Genomic DNA, 19,547 nt, shown 5'->3' with positions numbered 1-19,547 from the left:
GTCCCTTTTTGTACTTAGAAATTTGATTTTCTTGTAAGTCACTCTTCTTAATTTCTATAAAAGCTATAGCTTTGAAACTTTATACACTTATTTATTATCATTAGATTAGTACGTAGGTCCAGAACCATAACTCTCTCTTGCATTTGTCAGAATTATGGGCCTTTTTAACTTAGAAATTCAGTATTTCTTGGTTGTATTGTGTTTAAGTTCACTTTTCTTGAATATTTACTATAGCTTTGAAACTTCATAAATTTGTGTCATCATCTAAGATGAGTAAGAAGGCCATGAACCATAACTCTTTTCTTAAAATATTGTTTAGCACTTGAGGACGAGCGTTGGCATCCCCAGACGGTGCTCTTGTTTACCCGCCGCCAGGAGGCGGTGGGTTTTATGGTATGCGTAACTTTCTTCGCGTGTGGGACATGGAGCAAGTCACGTGACAGGTTTTTGATACTGTACAGAGTTTTTTATTCGTAGATGTGTGATACACTAATACTTTATTTAAATGATAAAATATTATATTTATGTAGATATATATTTTATCATTTTTTAAAAAAAAATAAGAAAAAAACTCGGGTCACGTGACACGTTTCGACCATCCTCGTAACACACCGTAGGTTACGACCATCTTCAACTTTCGCTTTCGGATGGCTGTGACCTAGTTTACACGATCCTTTTGTTTACCTTTTGTTTTTACAATTTTCGCCTTTCATGTGGTACATTTGGCTTAGATACAAGTATTTTGTAATTTGGTTGTGATGTAGGATTACCATGATTATCGGAGATTTGTAGAATAATGCGTTTTGTTTATATTGAATTGTAACAACGGATTGATGCGTATGACCTCATCAATATCTGTGTACATAACATGTAAACAAATAATCAGCTGTTAGTGAGATAATAACCTTTGATAGAGATATGTAATGTTTGTTGAGTAAATGGAAATGTGTTTACATTACATCTCTTAGGATTCTGGTTAGGAAAGTGTGGTTTGTTTGCATAAACTATAGATATTAGTTTTTTAGGATATAATTTAATATATTTAGAATGCCATGACTTGAGATCATTAGCCCACAAAACATTGCTCACAATAAAAAATGGCCATCATTATAACTTATATGAATATAATTTCTGGCGGCGGAAAAGCTTTTGAATTGTTAACAAGCTATTTTACTACCAGCATTTGACTCCACTTATAAAATCTGTTATTTGTCAATCCCTAGTGCTTTTAGCTGAAGTGAGCATGCGCACCTCAAGCGATCTGGCAAATTCAACTCCAGCCAAATACAGCATCACATTTCAAGTTGCTATTATAATAGTCCTGTTTTATCAGTGAAATAAAACTGATATTTCCACTGTTTCAATTTTATTTTTCACTGGTACAGAATTACACTCGAACGTGAAATAACATGATTTATGAATGATTCGGAAGTCTGCAAGGTAATGTATAGATGTATATAATAACTATACAAACATAAGATAAATGCTCCACCATAATAAAATGTATGAAAAATCTGGAAACTTCACAGAATTATTAGACAATTTTTCAACATAGAAATTGTGATGTCACAACATTGTGACGTCATGACGCAATGCACATTACGTTATGCAGGGTAATGTGCGAATAATGTGGGTCAAAACCATTTGAATGTTTGTTTTAAATGTAAGATTGAAATATATTTCACTTGTGAACTATAATTTATATTTGCACTAGTGGCTATGCTACTCATGAAAATATCGTGCGTATGGTGTTCACTCAGAGAAATATGTTTCAATCTTACATTAAAACAAACAAATATTGTCATTGTAAACTTCAAAGAAGTATTATGACAATACTGATGTACGTGGTGCAGTTTCTGTTTTCCAGTCTACATGGTGAGGTTGGAGGAAGTTGAAAATGGATGCTGTTGCTCAAACAATCTGTCTTCAACTTTGCCATTAATATTATTATAGTAATAGAGAACATTAACTGTCTTGTACTACAAAAAGTCTTTTGATTTGATGGGGGTCCTCTGAATGTTATATTTTAAATTTACATTTACAGACCCTCCAGGACCTCCTGTTATAGCTGGCTACTCTGATGGTGGTGAGTACCGAGTTATAGAAAAAACACAAGGGCGATTATCATGTTCTGTAACTGGTGGAAATCCGGCACCAACTTTGACATGGAACTGTTTCAACAGTGATACCTTAGAAACAACCAGCGATGGTACAGTTACCAAAACACATGTATGGACAGCTCAACGAAACCAAGATAGGACCTGTACATGCCGGTCATCCCATTACAGTGGTGAAAGAACTGTTTCTATTAAAATAGAAGTATTGTGTAAGTTTCATTTTCAATGTTAGATGTTGGGTTTAAAGTGGGTACATGTATATCATGTCTAAATTTCAATACATATCCTGCATCAATTTTACGTACGAAGTTTGCTTGAATATAACGTTTTGTAGTTTGTGGAAAACAAAGCCCTAAGCTGCATCATATTATAAATTAAATAGTTTGTTTGAAGGTGGTTAATCAGATTTTGGTTAAATAATGGATTTGTTCAAAACTTAACCAACGGATCGTTTGCACTTATTTATGTTCATCGAGTACACATCAGATTTTCACTGAGAGTATTTTTAAAATTTGATTTTCCTTTCCTGGTTTCCCATTTCAGCATAAGTATAAATTAGATAAACACATTTCGCCCAAGGCTGATATGAATATAAGCATTACTGTATTAAAGTTGTCAACGATTTGCATTGAAAAGTATATATTTTGTCAAAATTGAGCAAAATGACAATTATATATTTCGCCAAAACTGATTACAAATGAAAGTTTATTAAATTATTATTACCTTCCTTCGTCTTGCTCAGTTGGGCAACCAAATTAGATTGTAAATGATGAATTCCAAGGCTGCAGGCTGTTTTAAAACTTGCCCTTTGTTTCAGGTTGTTGAAATATCTCAATAGTTTTCAAATGCAAATTTGAAACTAGAAATTATATTGAAATAAAAAAGTCCACTTTTTTAAATACTCACATGTGAAAGAGTGGTAATTGTAGAATTGCATAAAAGACTTAAAAGTAGTAAAATGCACATTTCCAATAGGGATCTAAATCTATGTAATAGGTGTGTTTTCCTTAAATAGATCTCTAATAGAATTTATGAACATTGAAAAATTTCATAAAATGTTTCTCAAATGTGATTGACCACCTTTTATGAAATTTGTGTATTTAGGTGCAGTGCCTATGCTTTTGGTAAAATGCTCATTTCTGCTATTTTGACAGACAAATTATATATATATTATTTATATGTTTGTATTTGTGATGAATAACAATTTCAGACCCTCCAACAACACCAACATTCAGAATAAGTTCAACCCAAGTCAATGGCACAGTAAAAGTTATCAGGAACAATCAGTTATCTGTCAGTTGTATCAGTTCAGGAAACCCGCTACCATCTTATACATGGATTAATGCAGACATGGCCTCTACAAACAGCCAAGAGCTAAGCTTGAGAAATGTACAGAACAATGGGAAGTGTACATGTAATGTACGGAACTCCATGAATCCATCAATTGGCACCGCTGCGCCTGGGAGTAACACGGCATTTATAGATGTTCTTATTTTATGTAAGTTATCACTAAATGTCATTGAAACGAAAGCAGATTTTAGCCCTTTTTTTCAATAAGATTGGCAATGTTATTGGGCAGGCAGGAATTTTATTGATTATCGAAGTAGAAGGTGGAATTTTCAAAATAGAGGGAAGTCTGATGGTCCCTATTTAGAACGTATTTGCTAAAGAAAATGTACCCAGGGCTTTAGACCAATATAGCAGAGCAAGGTCGAGGTTTCAGTTTCTACAAATATATTTTTGCTGGGAGCATTAACAAGGTGGTTAACAGTTGATAACTTTAGTAAGGATTGGCATACTGTCACCAAACTTATATAAGGACCTAGTTTTTGGATTGTATTGAGGTTCTTGTTACTAAACACAGAACAAGGATTACGACTCGGTTACTCTAATTAAGAATGAGATATTGCGATGAAATTTTGTATATAGGTAGCTAAATATGACAAAAAGATTAGGTATTGTTTTTGTGTTCACTAGGGTCAGTGTCACTGTTAGGTAAAGGTCACTGAACTGAAAATATAAAGGGTTGGTAAAAACCTGCTTTTCTGATTAACAATCACAACAATTATAACAGGTCAAAAATTTGAGTAGAGCAGATGTGATATTTGGTTTGACTATTCTATTTTCGTTTTGTTTTACTCAGCCTGGCATTGGTGTCCGTGTAAACATCACCATCAGCATTGCATAGAGGTTAAAGTTTGACGTCAAGCTTTACAGTTTCCCTACATTTTGTCTACTGTCCCTATTATCTTCAAACTTCATATATGGGTTGGTCTTGGCAAGTTAGCTTAAGGTCAGGTAACGTGAAGGTCAAGCCCACTTATCTCGTTTATATTTGGCATGAATCTTAACCTCAGTGAGACGACCTGTCATGCGCAAACAACAGGTTACTACCTTAAAGGTCATGGTCATACTTGGAGGTCAAAAGTCATGTCAGATCTTGTCCGGGCCATAACTTTGATATGCATAAAGGAAACTTGTTTATATTTGGCATGAATGTTACCCTTCATAAGACGGAGTGTCATGTGCAAACGCCAAGTTCCTGTCTCAAATGTCAGGATCACAGGGGTCAATGGTCAGTTTATATAGTGAGCAAAAGTTCCAACTAGACCCCTTAGTTTTTATCATATTTCTTTGACAGTATTAGAAGTAGACAAAAATAAATAATATATCTTGAAAAACAATTTACTTTCACATAATAAAATACATTATTCAATAACAGGAAACGAAATCCATTCGCATAACAAAGAGGTTTAGTACGTGACCCACCAAATTAAAAGTCACTGGTTTTTAATAACGCGTATGACCACCGTTAGACCGAATAACTTCCAGCGCCGACTGCGCATGGACCTGATGTAAGGTTGAATGTACGTCTGGTCTATGGCAGAACTTTTTTGGACGATGACTTCTTCCAATTCTTGAAGATTTTGAGGAACAACCGGGAGTCTCCTAATGCGCCTATCAAGCTCGTCCCACAAATGCTCAATTGGGTTTAAGTCCAGGGATTTCGACACCCAATCGATGACATTAACGTCGTAACGTTGCAAGAAGTTTCCAGTGCTTATGGCTGTGTGACTTGTAGCTTCATCATGCATGACGGTTAGTCCACCATGAGCCATTATGTGGGGAATCGCCACTGGGAACAACACGTCATTTTGGTACTTATGCGCATTGAGATTACCATCAATTAAAATGGCAGGTGTTTTAGAATTTAATGACACGCCTACCCATATCAATGAACCACCACCGAACATGTCACGTTCAGTAACACAATCATCCTTGTAGCGTTCGTTACGACGGCGGTACACCCTTATCATACCATCACTGCGGTGAAGTGAGAATCTGCTTTCGTCGGAAAACAAAATGTTTGCCCAATCGCGTCTGTTGAATCGCATGTGCCTCCTTGCCCAGTTTAATCTGTTTCGCCGATGAGCAGCTTGTAAGATTATCCCTTTATACGGACGTCTTGCTCTGATTCCTTGCTCACGGAGACGATTTCTCACTGTCTGAGCCGAGAGAGACGCAGTGACTATTGCTTATCTAAAACGATTACGTAGGTGTTGTAACACAATGAATCGATCCTGCCTATGTGAAGTTACATGCGGTCAAGGTCTTCGGTGCTCATCCGTCACATTTCCGGTACGGACGAACTTGTTCTGAAGGTTTGTTATCGTGCTCACATGACGTTCAAACACACGTGCAACCTGCAATAATAATCAATATCAATAAGAAAACGCGCATAACATTTCGTTCAATGATAATTCAGTGTTTCGAAAAAAGAATGACCAATTGAAACAAGATAAATTTTACCTGATAACGTGAGAGCCCAGCTTCCAACATTCCAATAGCATGTGCTCTTTCTTCGTTTCGCATTCGCGGCATACTGTACTTATTTTGATAATTTTATGATTTTCAAATCGGCATGTCCATTGATTATGGAGAAAACATGTACACTGTTTAATTTCGGACAATTGCTGGCTTCGGCAAGTGAAAAACACGATTTGCACGTGCATCAAGGAGGACATGGTTTTAGAAATTTGACAAACCGGTTTTATCGATAAAAGTATACACTGTACACTACCAAATATCGCGCTTCTTATTTCAGAACGATACCTTTGAAAATAAAAGACTTACAGAAATTATAAAAAATGTCTAGTTGGAACATTTGTTCAGTGTATATCTTGTCCAGGCAATAACTGTGAGAAGTATGAAGCAATCTTTTTTTTTTATTTGGCATAAATGGTCACCTCTATGAGACGGAGTATCGTGCAAAAAACCAAGGTCCTTATCTCTAAGGTCAAGGACACACTTACGGGTCAAAGGACCTTTTAGAGTTTGTGTTGGCTGTAACTTTTCATAAAGCAATCTTTTTTACTTGGCATAAATGTTTGTCTCAATGAGATGAGATTCGTGCGCAACTCCCAGACCTTTATCGCAAAAGTCATGGCCACACTTAAGGGTCAAAGATCATTTTAGCGCTTGGCCGTGCCATAACTTTGACATGCATTGAACAGTCTTATTTTTGTTTAGTATAATTATTTGACTCAATGAAACAAAGTTTCACGCGCAAACCCCAGGCCCCTATCTCACGGGGAAAGGTAAAACTTAGTGGTCAAAGGTCATATAAGAACTAAGGCCATAAATTTGACATGCATTGATCAATCTTTTTATTTTGCAAATGTTTTTATGGACTTACAATGTTTTTCGTATTACTATAAATAGCTTTTTTTGTAGCTTTTTTTTATTATAGGCTTTTGGAAAAACCGAGACCACTTTTCTGTGGTACAACATGGATGGTACCTCATTTTTTTCGGTATGTTTTGACATATCTGTACCTGATAAGGATTTGTTGTTGACTAACTTATATATATATATATATTGATAATTAATACTTTTGTGACCCCCACCCATGAGTGGTAGGGGCATATAGATTTAATCTTAACGTGCGTCTGTGCCTGCGTCCGTGCACCCATCCATCCATCCGTCCGACCGTGCGTCTGTCCGAAGTTCGTGACGCGCCTAGCTCCAAAAGTGTTTGATATAAATTGAAACCTTGCATAAGTCTTTATCATGATATGAACGTGCGCACCACCTATTTTTCGTCTGTCTCCGCCCCCCTATTTCGTGATTAATGGCCCCTGAAATAGTCAAAAATGCACATTTTCACATTGTGACACGGCTAGCTCAAAAAGTATTTGATATAGATTTATCAAACCTTGCATGAGTCTTAATCATGATATGAACTTGCGCACCTCCTATTTGTTGTCTGACTTCGCCCCCTATTACTAGAGTTATGGCCCCTGAAATAGTCAAAAATACACATTTTCACCTTGTGACGCGCCTAGCTCAAAAAGTTTCTAATATAAATTAATTAAACCTTGCATGAGTCTTTATTATGATATGAATTTGCGCCCTCCTACTTTTTATCTGTGTCCGTCAGATTTTTAGTTATGGCCCCTGAAATAGTCAAAAATGCACATTTTCACCTTGTGACACGCCTAATTCAAAAAGTATTTCATACATATTGATTAAACCTTACATGAGTCTTTATCATGATATGAACTTGCCCACCTCCTATTTTATGTCTGCCTCCACCCCCTATTTCTAGAGTTATGGCCCCCGAAATAGTCATAGTGCACATGTTCACCTTGTGACGCACCTAGCTCAAAAAGTATATGATGTAAATAGATGAAAACTTGCATGACTCTTTATCATGATATAAACTTGTGCACCTCTTATTTTTTGGCTGGCTCAGTAGTATAGAAAATAAGGCTGCGAGCATTATTTAGCCCCACCTGACCCTTACCCCTCTTTTAAAAAATTCAACACCGGCCAATTCAAATTTAAAAAATCCAAAACCAACCAGTTTTTAAGAGAAACAGAGTTTCTATCTTAAAATACTAACTCGGCGTATTTGTACCCATTGAAAAAACATATATTTTATATAAAATATATTTCATTTAAAACGCTAAGAAACAATTTTCAATAGAAGTGCCCTTATTGGTAAACACAACGCATTAGACTTTTACTACACTTATTCATTCATAAAGCGTAGTAAATATTGGCCCAGACAAAGAGAGAGTTTATCGATATGCTAGATTATTCTTTGCAAATGTCTGGACGTAAATAAACAAATAAGCTTGTATTGTTGGATATACAACGGAAATAAGTGGAATTAAACTATGGGTGTAAAAAAAACCCGGAAGAAAAATTTGGACAAGCAAATATACCTGGGAATATCTCTTTTAGTACGAAAAAATTCACTAATGAGAAATGTTCCACGCTGCAGGTGGTTATCGATTTCTCACCAGTGAGAATTAACACTCTTGTTTTTGGTTACTATATAAGCTAAGCCATGTAGAGTTTTGTCCCTTTGACCAAGGGAATTACACTGGCAATAATGATATTGGTTTCTCTCTAGTGAGAAATGATTGACAGCTAGTATTGATTGTCACTTCGTGCGGTGAACTCTGTCTTTGTAACATGATCAAAGCTACCAGCCACACAGATTCGTACTTCAGTCGGACAACTTTCACAACTTCATAAGATTAATTTATCTTTAATATTCCAAGTATTTGATTAATTATACTTGAAACGCTTCGCTAGTTCATAACTCAATCGGTTAGATGGAACGAAAAAGTTTTTATTACCGCCGCGGCCGGGGGTTCGATTCCAGGACCAGGAGGTTTTTTTCTTTTGTTTTTTGGTAAAAGTGGGGGTTTTTTTAATAATTTTAAATACATATGATATAAATGAATCAAAAACAAATATATTGTGTAAAAGAAAGGAAATTTACTGATAGTATAAATCCTCAATATGTTACAACAAAAAATGGTAGACTTATGTTAAGAGCTCAGTGTGCATCCTGCGGTAATATAAAAACACAATTTGTTAAACGCTCTGGAGGTGCAATTGATATTCATAAAGCAATGTTACCTTTATTACCTAAAAAAGGTCTACTTTTGCCAGGCTTCCGCTATTGTGGGCCTGGAAACGCTTTAGATAATGGACAACCCATAAATGAACTAGATGCAGCATGTAGAAACCACGATATCTGTTATAGTTCAGAAGTAAGTAAACAAAAATGCGATAAACAAATGCTTTCCGACTTAAATAACACTAAATCAAAAACATTTGGGGAAAAGATTGCAAAACATTTAGTTGTGAAACCTATAATTAAAACGAAATACAAACTTGGTCTCGGACAAAAATGAAAGTCAAAAAACGGGAAAAGGGGGTATACTCTACCCCCGAAATAAATTGGAGTGATGAATTAGCAGAAGAATTACACAAACCAATTAAAAGAAAATTTAGGAAACGAAGAGTGATTGTCAATGATATTGATGATACTTGGTCTGCCGATTTAGTTGATATGCAAGCTTTTTCAAAATATAATAAAGGAGTAAAGTACTTGTTAACCGTTATTGATATATTCAGTAAATATGCTTGGGTTATTCCATTAAAGAATAAAACAGGAGAATCTGTTACTGAAGCATTTGAAAAAATAATTTTAAAAGGTAGAATTCAGGGGCGAAAGTCCCCAAAGACTGCAAGGATTCCACAAAATTTATGGGTGGATGAAGGAAAAGAATTTTATAATAAAAAGTTTGAATCATTTTTGAATAAATATAAAATTAACATGTACCATACATTTAATGAAGGTAAGGCTGTAGTAATCGAAAGATTTAATAGAAGTTTAAAAGGAATAATGTGGAAATATTTTACAGCAAATAATACTTATACTTATTTAGATAATTTACATGAATGGTTGATAAATATAACAAAACAAAACATTCTAGTATAAAAATGACACCAACCGAAGCCAGTAAAAACTTAAATAAAGGCACTGTTTACTTTAACTTATATGGTAATTTAAAGGTACCAAAGAGCAAAGCAAAATTTAAAATTGGTGATCGAGTTCGTTTAAGCAAACTTGAAAGACATTTTGAAAAAGGATATACACCAAACTGGACAGAGGAAATATTTATAATTTATAAAATTAATAATACAAATCCAAGAACATACTCTATTAAAGATTTAAATATGAAATAGTTCAAGGTTCATTTTACGAACAAGAACTTTTGCCTACTACACAAGAAGTTTTTAGAATAGAAAAAGTTATTAGACGAGACTATAAGAAAAAACAAGCTTTAGTAAAATGGAAAGGTTATAATGAAAAATTTAATAGTTGGGTTCCGTTTAGTGAATTGGAAGAAATTTAAATTGAAAATATATTATATAAATGAGTAATAAAAATTTAATTTCCAATAATGGAATAGAAACAATAGATCAATTAATTATTCACCTAACTAAACTAGCTGCTGCTTACAGAAAAAGTTATAAATTTTGTGGGAGAGTAAGTACTGGGCTATATATTACAACAAATATCTTTAGTTGTTCAGCTGCATTAGCACTTGTTCCAGCTATTCCTATATTTGTAACAGCTGTTGCTGTTGTTCCATCAGTAATTACCATATTTATTAATAGACTAAAACTTAACGACAAGAAAGCTATTTTAAAATTGCATCACCACAAAATAAAACAACTAATAACAAAAGCACGGATTGCGGCTTTAGCTGTTCATAACCCTAATGATCCTAGAAAAGAAGAAGAGAAAAAAGTTATTCAAGATATTTTTACAATACTGTTAGAAATGCAGAAAGAAAAAAATTATTTAATGCCCTTTGAAAGATATATGAAAGAATTTAAACTTAACGGATATAAAAGTAAAAAAGAAGAAGAGTTAAATTAACTTTAACTTTAATTAAAGATTTTTTTATAAGTATTTTATATAAATGAGAAAAATTATATCAGTTGAAGGTAATATTGCATCAGGAAAAAGTACGTTTTTAGGTATCATTAAAGAATATAATCCTAATTTTAATATAATTCCAGAACCAATTCATGAATGGCAAAATGTTATGGACTCGAGTGGAAATTCATATAATCTTTTTGAACTTGCTGCCCAAGAACCTCAAAAATATTCATTTCCTTTTCAATTAGCAACTTTAAACAGTCACATAAAAATGTTAAATTCTGCTAAAAAATTTGATGGTGTTTCTTTTCTTGAACGATGTTATTTAACTAACAACAACGTTTTTACAAAACAATATCACGACAACGGTGTTATAAATGACCCCGAATGGGCAGTATACAATCTTTTCTTAATTGATAATGTTATTAAAATACATGGAAAAAACCCAGTTGATGCTTTTATTTATGTTAAAACCGATCTTAAAATATGTTTTCAAAGACTTCAAAAAAGAAACAGAACTGAAGAAAACAGAGTTCGTTTAGATTATTTAGAAAAACTACACAAATTACACAAAGAATGGTTAAACAGAATGTCTCAAGAAGGTATTAGAATTCTAACAGTTGATAACAATTTAGAAAAAATAACTTTAAAATCTTATTCAAAAGATATAGATAATATTACCTATTTTTTAAATGTTCTTTAGATGTGTTTTTTAAAGATTTTTTTCTATAAGTATATTATATATAGATGGTTAATAGAAAGGTAGATAGAATGATTATACCAAAATTATCTAGCACTTTAGGAGAAATAATAAATCCAGACAAAAATTCATATAAAAAAGTTCTTAAAAGAAGAAATGTTATTAAATCAAAACTTAATCAAATAGTTAGCGATGAATATAAAAATCATGTCATTGATAAATTACAAAATGTTATAGATCCTTACCTATTAGAAAGGAATTTATTTGAATGGGAATGTGGTTGTCTATTAACTGAAGAAGAAAATACCGAAAGGTTATGTGATTGTCCCAGACCAAATAATTATCGAAACAATCCTAAAAAAGTTATTGTAACCGATTGTGATACTAATGAAGAAAAAACATATAAAAGCACTTACAAAGCATCCAAAGAATTTGGTATTAATGCTGAGTTAATAAAAATGTGTTGTGAAGGGACAAACCGAGTAAAATGTGGAATATCAAAAACTAATGGAAAAAGATATAAATTTAAATATTTTATTTCTTCTTAAACTTTATTTATTTTATTATTTTTTTTAATCCTTTTTTTGCTTGAAGATTTATTTTCTAAATATAATATATAGATGGAAATCGAGAGATCCACAAAACAATATTATAAGAAATTTGAAATTAAAATTGAATATAGACAAGATCCAAAAAATCAACTATATTTAACTATAAACGACTCATTTGGTATTCTTAAATCCGAACTTAAAACTTTAAAAGGTATAAAAATAAACGTTGTTTTAAAAATAACTTTTGTAAAAATGGGTAAAACTGATACAATATATAAATCAGCTTATTTTCAATCAAAGGCTTTAGAAATTATTAACACAAACGAAATAAAAAACACTTTACATCAAGCCTTTGATGAAATAATAAATAGAATTGGTAACTGGATTTCAGAAGGAAGTGGTTGGAGAATAGAGTCAGTTGATGCTCATTATATAAATAGATATAAATATACACCGCTGGCTGCTTCAAGTTATTTAGAATTACCAAAACCATTACAAAATTCAATGAAAGGATTGATAAATATAAAGAATGATGATAATGAATGTTTTAGATGGTGTCATTTAGCTTATAAATTTCCTGTTGAAAAAAATCCTCAAAAAATTTCAAAATATAAAAAACATATAAACGATCTTAATTATAAAGGAATAAAGTTTCCTGTTACATTAAATCAAATACCTAAAATAGAAGTTTTAAATGAAATATCATTTAACATATTTGGTTATGAAGAACCTATGGGAATTTATCCATTGTACATATCAAAATATCAATACGAAGAACATTGTGACATGTTATTAATTAATAATAACGAAATAACACAACGACAACACTATGTTTGGGTAAAAGACTTTAATAGATTAATGTTTAAAAAGAACAAAATGTAAAAATAAAAAACATTTTTGCAAATCATGTTTACAGAATTTTACAAATGAAAGAATATTAAAAGAACATGTTGAAAATTGTTTAACTATCAATGGTGTTCAGGGTGTTAAAATGCCACCAGAAGGTAGTAAAGTAGAATTTAAAAACTACCACAAACAACTAGAAGTACCCTTTGTTATCTATGCTGATTTTGAAGCAATAACTAAAAAAGTTTCAAGTACCCAGCCAAATCCAGAATCTTCATTTACCGAAGAATATCAAAAACATATAGATTGTGGTTATGGTTACAAAGTTGTTTGTTGTTATGACGACAAATATACTAAACCAACACAGGTTTACAGAGGACCCAACGCGGTTTATAAATTTATAGAAAAAATGCTCGAGGAAGAGGAATATTGTAAAGAAATATTTAAAGGGCACTTTAACAAAGAATTAAGAATGTCTAAAAAAGATGAAGCTTTATTTAAAAAGCAAACATATTGTCATATCTGTGGAAAAGAATATAAGAAAAATGAAACACCAGTAAGAGACCATTGTCATATAACTGGAAAATTTAGAGGAAGCGCTCACTCAGAGTGTAATATTAATTTTAGACTAACGCATAAAATTCCTGTTGTTTTTCATAATTTAAGAAGTTATGACAGCCATTTTATTATGCAGCAAATAGGAAAATTCAAAAAAGAAATTAACGTCATTCCAAACAATATGGAAAAATACATGGCGTTTATGATTTCTGATTTAATTTTTCATTGACAGTTTCCAATTTATGTCGCAGTCATTGGATAACTTAGTAAAACACATCCCAGATTTTAAATATTTATCCCAAGAATTTCCTAAAAATAAACTTAATTTATGAAAAACAAAAGGTGTTTATCCATATGATTACATGGATTCATTCACAAAATTCAAAGAAACTAAATTACCATCAAAAGAAGAATTTTATTCAGTGTTAAATGAAACTAATATTTCTGATAATGAATACGAACATGCTAAAAATATCTGGAAAAAATTTAAAATAAAAACAATGGGAGATTACCATGATCTCTACCTAAAAACTGACGTACTGCTTCTAGCAGACGTATTTGAAAATTTTAGAAGGTTGTGTTTATCATATTATAAATTAGATCCGTGTCATTATTTTAGTAGTCCTGGGTTAGCCTGGGATGCAATGCTTAAAATGACCGGAACTCAGTTAGATTTAATAACTGATATCGATATGTATTTATTTATTGAAAAGGGCCTTAGAGGCGGAATTAGCTATATTTCGAACTGATATAGCAAAGCAAATAATAAATATATGAAAGATTACAATCCAAAAGAAAAAAGTAAATACATTATGTACCTTGACGCCAATAACCTTTACGGTTGAGCCATGTCGCGACCTTTGCCCTCTGGGAACTTTAAATTCATATCCGAAAAACAATATAAGAAATTAATTACAAAAGGTAAAACTAATTTTATAATTGAATGCGATTTGGAATATCCAAAAGAATTACATTCTGCTCACAGCGATTATCCTTCAGCTCCAGAAAAAAATAAAATACCAGATGAATGGTTATCTAATTACAGTAAAAATATTAAAGAAAAATTTGAAACAGGAAAAAGCAATGTTAAAAAACTAGTTCCAACTTTAATGAAAAAGGAAAAATATGTTGTTCATTTTAAAAATTCTTGAACTGTATACACAACTCGGTTTAAAAGTAACCAAAATACATAGAGTATTAACTTTTGATGAAAGTCCCTGGTTAAAAGAATATATTGACTTTAATACACAGAAAAGATCTGAAGCAAAAAATTCATTTGAAAAGGACTTTTTTAAGTTGATGAACAACTCTGTATTCGGTAAGACGATGGAGAATTTACGCAAGAGGGTTAATATTAAGCTGACCCATGATGAAAATATTTTATTGAAGTATATAGCAAAACCTTCATTTGTTAGTTCAACGATGTTTAACAAGAATTTATTTGGTATTCATAGAATAAAAGAAAGTTTATTATTAAATAGACCTTGTTACGTCGGAATGTGCATTCTAGACTTATCAAAATATTTAATGTATGATTTCCATTATAATTACATTAAAGAAAAGTATAAAAACTCAGCAAAGTTATTATTTACTGACACAGACTCGTTGTGTTATGAAATTAAAACTAAAGATGCGTATAAAGACTTTTATAAAGATAAAGAATTATTTGATAATAGTGATTACAAAAGTAATTCAAAATTTTACTTCGGTAATAATAAAAAAAGTAATAGGAAAATTTAAAGATTAAGCTGCCGGCATTCCAATAGTTGAGTTTGTTGGATTACGGAGTAAAATGTATTCATATTTATTAGAGAATTCATGTGAGCATAAAGCTCAGATTAATATTAAAAAATGTAAAGGAATTAAAAAGAGTGTTGTTAAGAAGACAATAGTTCATAAAGATTACAAAGATACTTTGTTTAACTCAACACAAAGTATGCATAAATTTAAAGTTATAAGATCAAAAAAACATAATGTTTCTAGTTATGTTATAAATAAAACATCATTATCATGTTATGATGATAAAAGATATATCCTCGAGGACGGGGTTACTACCCTGGCTTATACATAAAAAATTAAAGATTTGTACATCTTTCACATTTTAGAAAGAACATAGTTTCTTATTTTTAGGACATCTTTTACGATGTAATTTTTCACACTTTAGAAAGAACATAGTTTCTTATTTTTAGGACATCTTTTACGATGTAATTTTTCTTTGGGACATCACTTCCCAATTTTTAGCTCCGGTTTAGAGAAACATAAGTTTCTGTTTTTATGATTGTTTTAGGAGAAACATAAGTTTCTACTTAAATAATAGAACCATAAATTGTTAATTGAATATTTTTAACGTTCAAAGAATTAATATAAATAACATCATTCATGTTAAATTTATTAGCATAATTAATAGAAATAGATTCATTTTTTCTGTTATTTTTTACCTCGTAACTTTGAAGAATTATATTTTCTTTGTTATTTAGTTGTAATTTAGCTTCTCCTTTATCTAATTTAATTGCATCAACAAGAATAATTAAAATACAATTAAAATTAATTCTTACATTATTACCATTTTGAACTAAACCAGGACTAGCATTTACAGTTTTCCATTGAAATAATCCACTATCAGTATCTTCAGTATAACATGTTAAAAACAGTGGAGGTTTTCTTATTATTTGTCTTTCTATTTTACTTACTTTTTCGTTTATATTATTGAATATTCCCATTATATAAAAGCACAGTATTTAATTAATTGACTAGATAGAATCTGACATAACTGCCAGGTTCTATGATAAATTTACCAGAACCTTCAAATGGTATTGGTAAAATAATATTTGGTTGAATTGAAAACATCATTCCTTTTTTAAAATTAATTTTAATTTTTTTCTTAAAAACAAGTGTTGTATTTTTAACCTCGGGTTTTATATACTCACTTCCGTTTGTGTGATCGCCCCACCAATCAAAAAAAAATCTATTAAATGTTCTATCAGAGTTGCTAATGATAATATATATTTCGATTATGTAATCCCCACCTTGTTGGATTTGAAAAACACCCCTTTCCCTATCTTTGCGATTATTTTCTGAATATATATGATTTGTTTTAATAAAACTTTTATAATCTGTAATCTTATTAACTCGTAATCCAAATAATTCAAATAAATCTGTGGTATTTAATACCTTTTGTGTTGTAACTGTTTATCTTCAATGTCATATGTCTGAATTTGAACGTGAGTATAATAAAGATTTACATGAAGTTGTCTGCTATTATAATATTCAAAAAGAAACACTTCACGTCTTACTGTTTCCAGTTCAGATTTATATTCTGCAAATTTATTTTCATGTTCAAGAATTACCTCAGCTAAATCATCAAGCCGTTTTGTTGTAGCAATTTCAGAAGCAGACAAATTGTCAACAACACCTTTTGTTCTAGCTAATTCTGTTTCTTGTTTTAGAAAAACATTTTTTACTTTTGTAATTTCTTCTGCATTAGTAGAAATTGCTTGGGTATTAGCAGTAATTAACTCTCCTTGTTTAGCTGATATTTCAACTACAGAGTCCAGATCATTTATTATTTTTTTAATTTTATCATTAAACTCGTTGATATCTTTTTGTAATATTTCTGTAAGTGTACTTAATTCCGCGTACTTTAAATTATGACGTGTGTCAACAGTACTAATCAAGACCCGGAGTTGTTTCTTCAAATTTTCTAGCTGATCATTAATTGTGTTAATTGCTTTTCCTTGTTTAGCTGATTTTTCAACTACAAGGTCCAGTTCATTTTTATGTTCTTCAACTTTAACATTAAGCTGCGTTATATCTTCTTGTAATTTTTTGTAATATTACTTAAGTCTGCATACTTTAAATTATGACGGTAATCAACAGTACTAATCCAAATTCGAATTTGTTTTTTAAAGTCATCTATTTTAGAATTAAACTCTTTTTTAAGGTTATCTAATGCTGTGTCATGGTCATCACCTCTTTGTGAAGCTGCCTTTTCCAATTCAGATTTATATTCTGCAAATTTATTTGAAAATGTATCGAGTAAATCTTGGTGTTTTTTTTTCAGTTTCAGTATTTAGTTTATTTATTTCTGTTCTGATTTCTAACTGATACATATTTTGTAACTTTTTCTCGGCTTCAATAATCTTGTCTTTTAATTCTTCATGTTTAATCATACTATCTTTTAATTCTTGAATTTGAGTGAATAAAATGTTTAAATTGACTCGAAATACTTCTTTTATGTTTTCGTCTGTCAAATCAGATTTCTCTTCAAGTTCTTTAATAGAATCAACCATAGCTTTCATTTCTTTTTCAATTTTATCTTGTAATTGAACTATTAATAATGAATTATTTTTAAAATCTTTTGTTAATTCTTCAATATTCTTTACTTCTGTTTCTAATGTCTGTTTTATACTTTTAATATCTTCAAGATTATAATCATCTATTACACCTTGAACTTTTTCAAACATAAATCGTCTCGAAACTGCATCGTTGGGTTTATCTGGATTTCCTAGGCTTAAAAAGTTATTACCTCCCATATCTAATGCTCTGTTCATTGTGTTATCAAGTTTTATTTCTGTGAAGATATGATTCCGATTCCTTTTTAAGTTTTTTGAATTGTTTTTAGTAGCATAATCACTTAAATCAATATCAAATTTAACTTTACTTATACTGCCAGGTTGATTAATTTGTTTTACATCATTAAAAACTCCCATCTATATATTACCAGGGAAGTTTTTTCTTAAAAACTTCCTTGGTTTGTCAATATATAAGAAATCATATTTTTGATTTGTTGCATTGGTAAAAGAGTTGGGGTTAATATTTTGTTCATTACAAATCATATCATTTTCTCGTTTACTTGGACTTTCAAATAAAATATAATGTGAACAGTTAATCCGAGTATCTTTTGGTACTTTATAGTAAGACTGACTTAAATAAATAACACAACAGTTTTTGTGACGTCCTTGAATAACGTACTTTGTTATTTCATTCTGAACCTTTTTATCTTCACATACAAAATCATCAAATATTACTACTTTTTGTTTTTCTGATTCAAGATTCTCACAAGGTTCAATTTGGTTGGGATCGGCCGAATATTCAAGTATTTCATTTGGATCTACTTTAATTTGTTTTGCAATTTTATTTAAGCGGTTAATTAAATCCTGATATTTAGATTGTTCTAGGTTTTTAGCATACAAGTATAATTTATCATAATATATAAGAGGTTTTCGAAGTATATGCATTAGTGTATTTGTTTTTCCAGATCCAGAAGATCCACATATTAACATTCTAAAACATGAATCTGGCATAAAAGGATATTGCTTAATTTGCTTAAAGTTATTGGATTTATTACTTTTTGTATCATAATTTTGAATTTACATTATATAATAATATTACATTATCTTACATTATTTTACATTATCTTATATTATTATATAAATGTTAGCAAAACTTAAAGAAATAAGAGAGCTAAACAACCTAGTTGAACAAAAAGTAAAAACTAAAAGAGAAGAAATAAGAAGAGAAAAAATAAGAAAAGCTACTAGTCAAGAAATGTATAATGAAATTTATAAACCAATTACTGAAGGAATAGAAAGTCAAAAAGAAAAATTATCAAGTCAGTTAAAAGCATTACCTGGAATTAAAGAACAATTAGCGTTACTAGGTGATGAAATGAAAGACATACAAACATATCAAGGTTTACCACAGCTATTCCAAGAACCACCACCAATTACATGGTCCCCTGAAGAACTGGTGGGGGAATATAAAAAATACAGGGAAATACACAAAGAACCTGCCAGAGAAGAAGTTGAAAAAACACTGGAAGATTATGAAAGAGAAAAGATGGAAATGGCTGCAGGGCCGCCACCAGCAGATATTACAATGGCAGAAGAAGATTATAATAAATTATCAAAAGAAGAAATTAAAAAATTAGAAAAAAACTTTATGCCACCAATATATAGGGCAGATGGATCTGTTAGACTCATGTCTAAAGAATTATTGGGAGTAAGACCAAAAGAAAAAAA

The 19,547-nt window shown here is 31.0% G+C and overlaps 1 protein-coding gene across 3 annotated transcripts in view; it reads left to right on the top strand.

The window, feature by feature from the left end:
• The window catches only part of LOC123560610 (synaptogenesis protein syg-2-like), a 283,384-nt gene that overhangs the window by 180,642 nt on the left and 83,195 nt on the right, over positions 1 to 19,547 (top strand). For all 3 annotated transcript variants that reach the window (XM_053517274.1, XM_053517272.1, XM_053517273.1), the window contains exons 4-5: positions 2,045 to 2,326; positions 3,328 to 3,615. In XM_053517274.1, coding sequence (XP_053373249.1) covers positions 2,045 to 2,326; positions 3,328 to 3,615 — 570 coding nt within the window. The remainder of the gene's footprint in view (positions 1 to 2,044; positions 2,327 to 3,327; positions 3,616 to 19,547) is intronic.

The sequence above is a fragment of the Mercenaria mercenaria genome, chromosome 11, assembly GCF_021730395.1.
Source record: "Mercenaria mercenaria strain notata chromosome 11, MADL_Memer_1, whole genome shotgun sequence".
Taxonomy (NCBI): Eukaryota; Metazoa; Mollusca; class Bivalvia; order Venerida; family Veneridae; genus Mercenaria; species Mercenaria mercenaria.
This window is presented reverse-complemented; position numbering and strand designations above follow the sequence as displayed.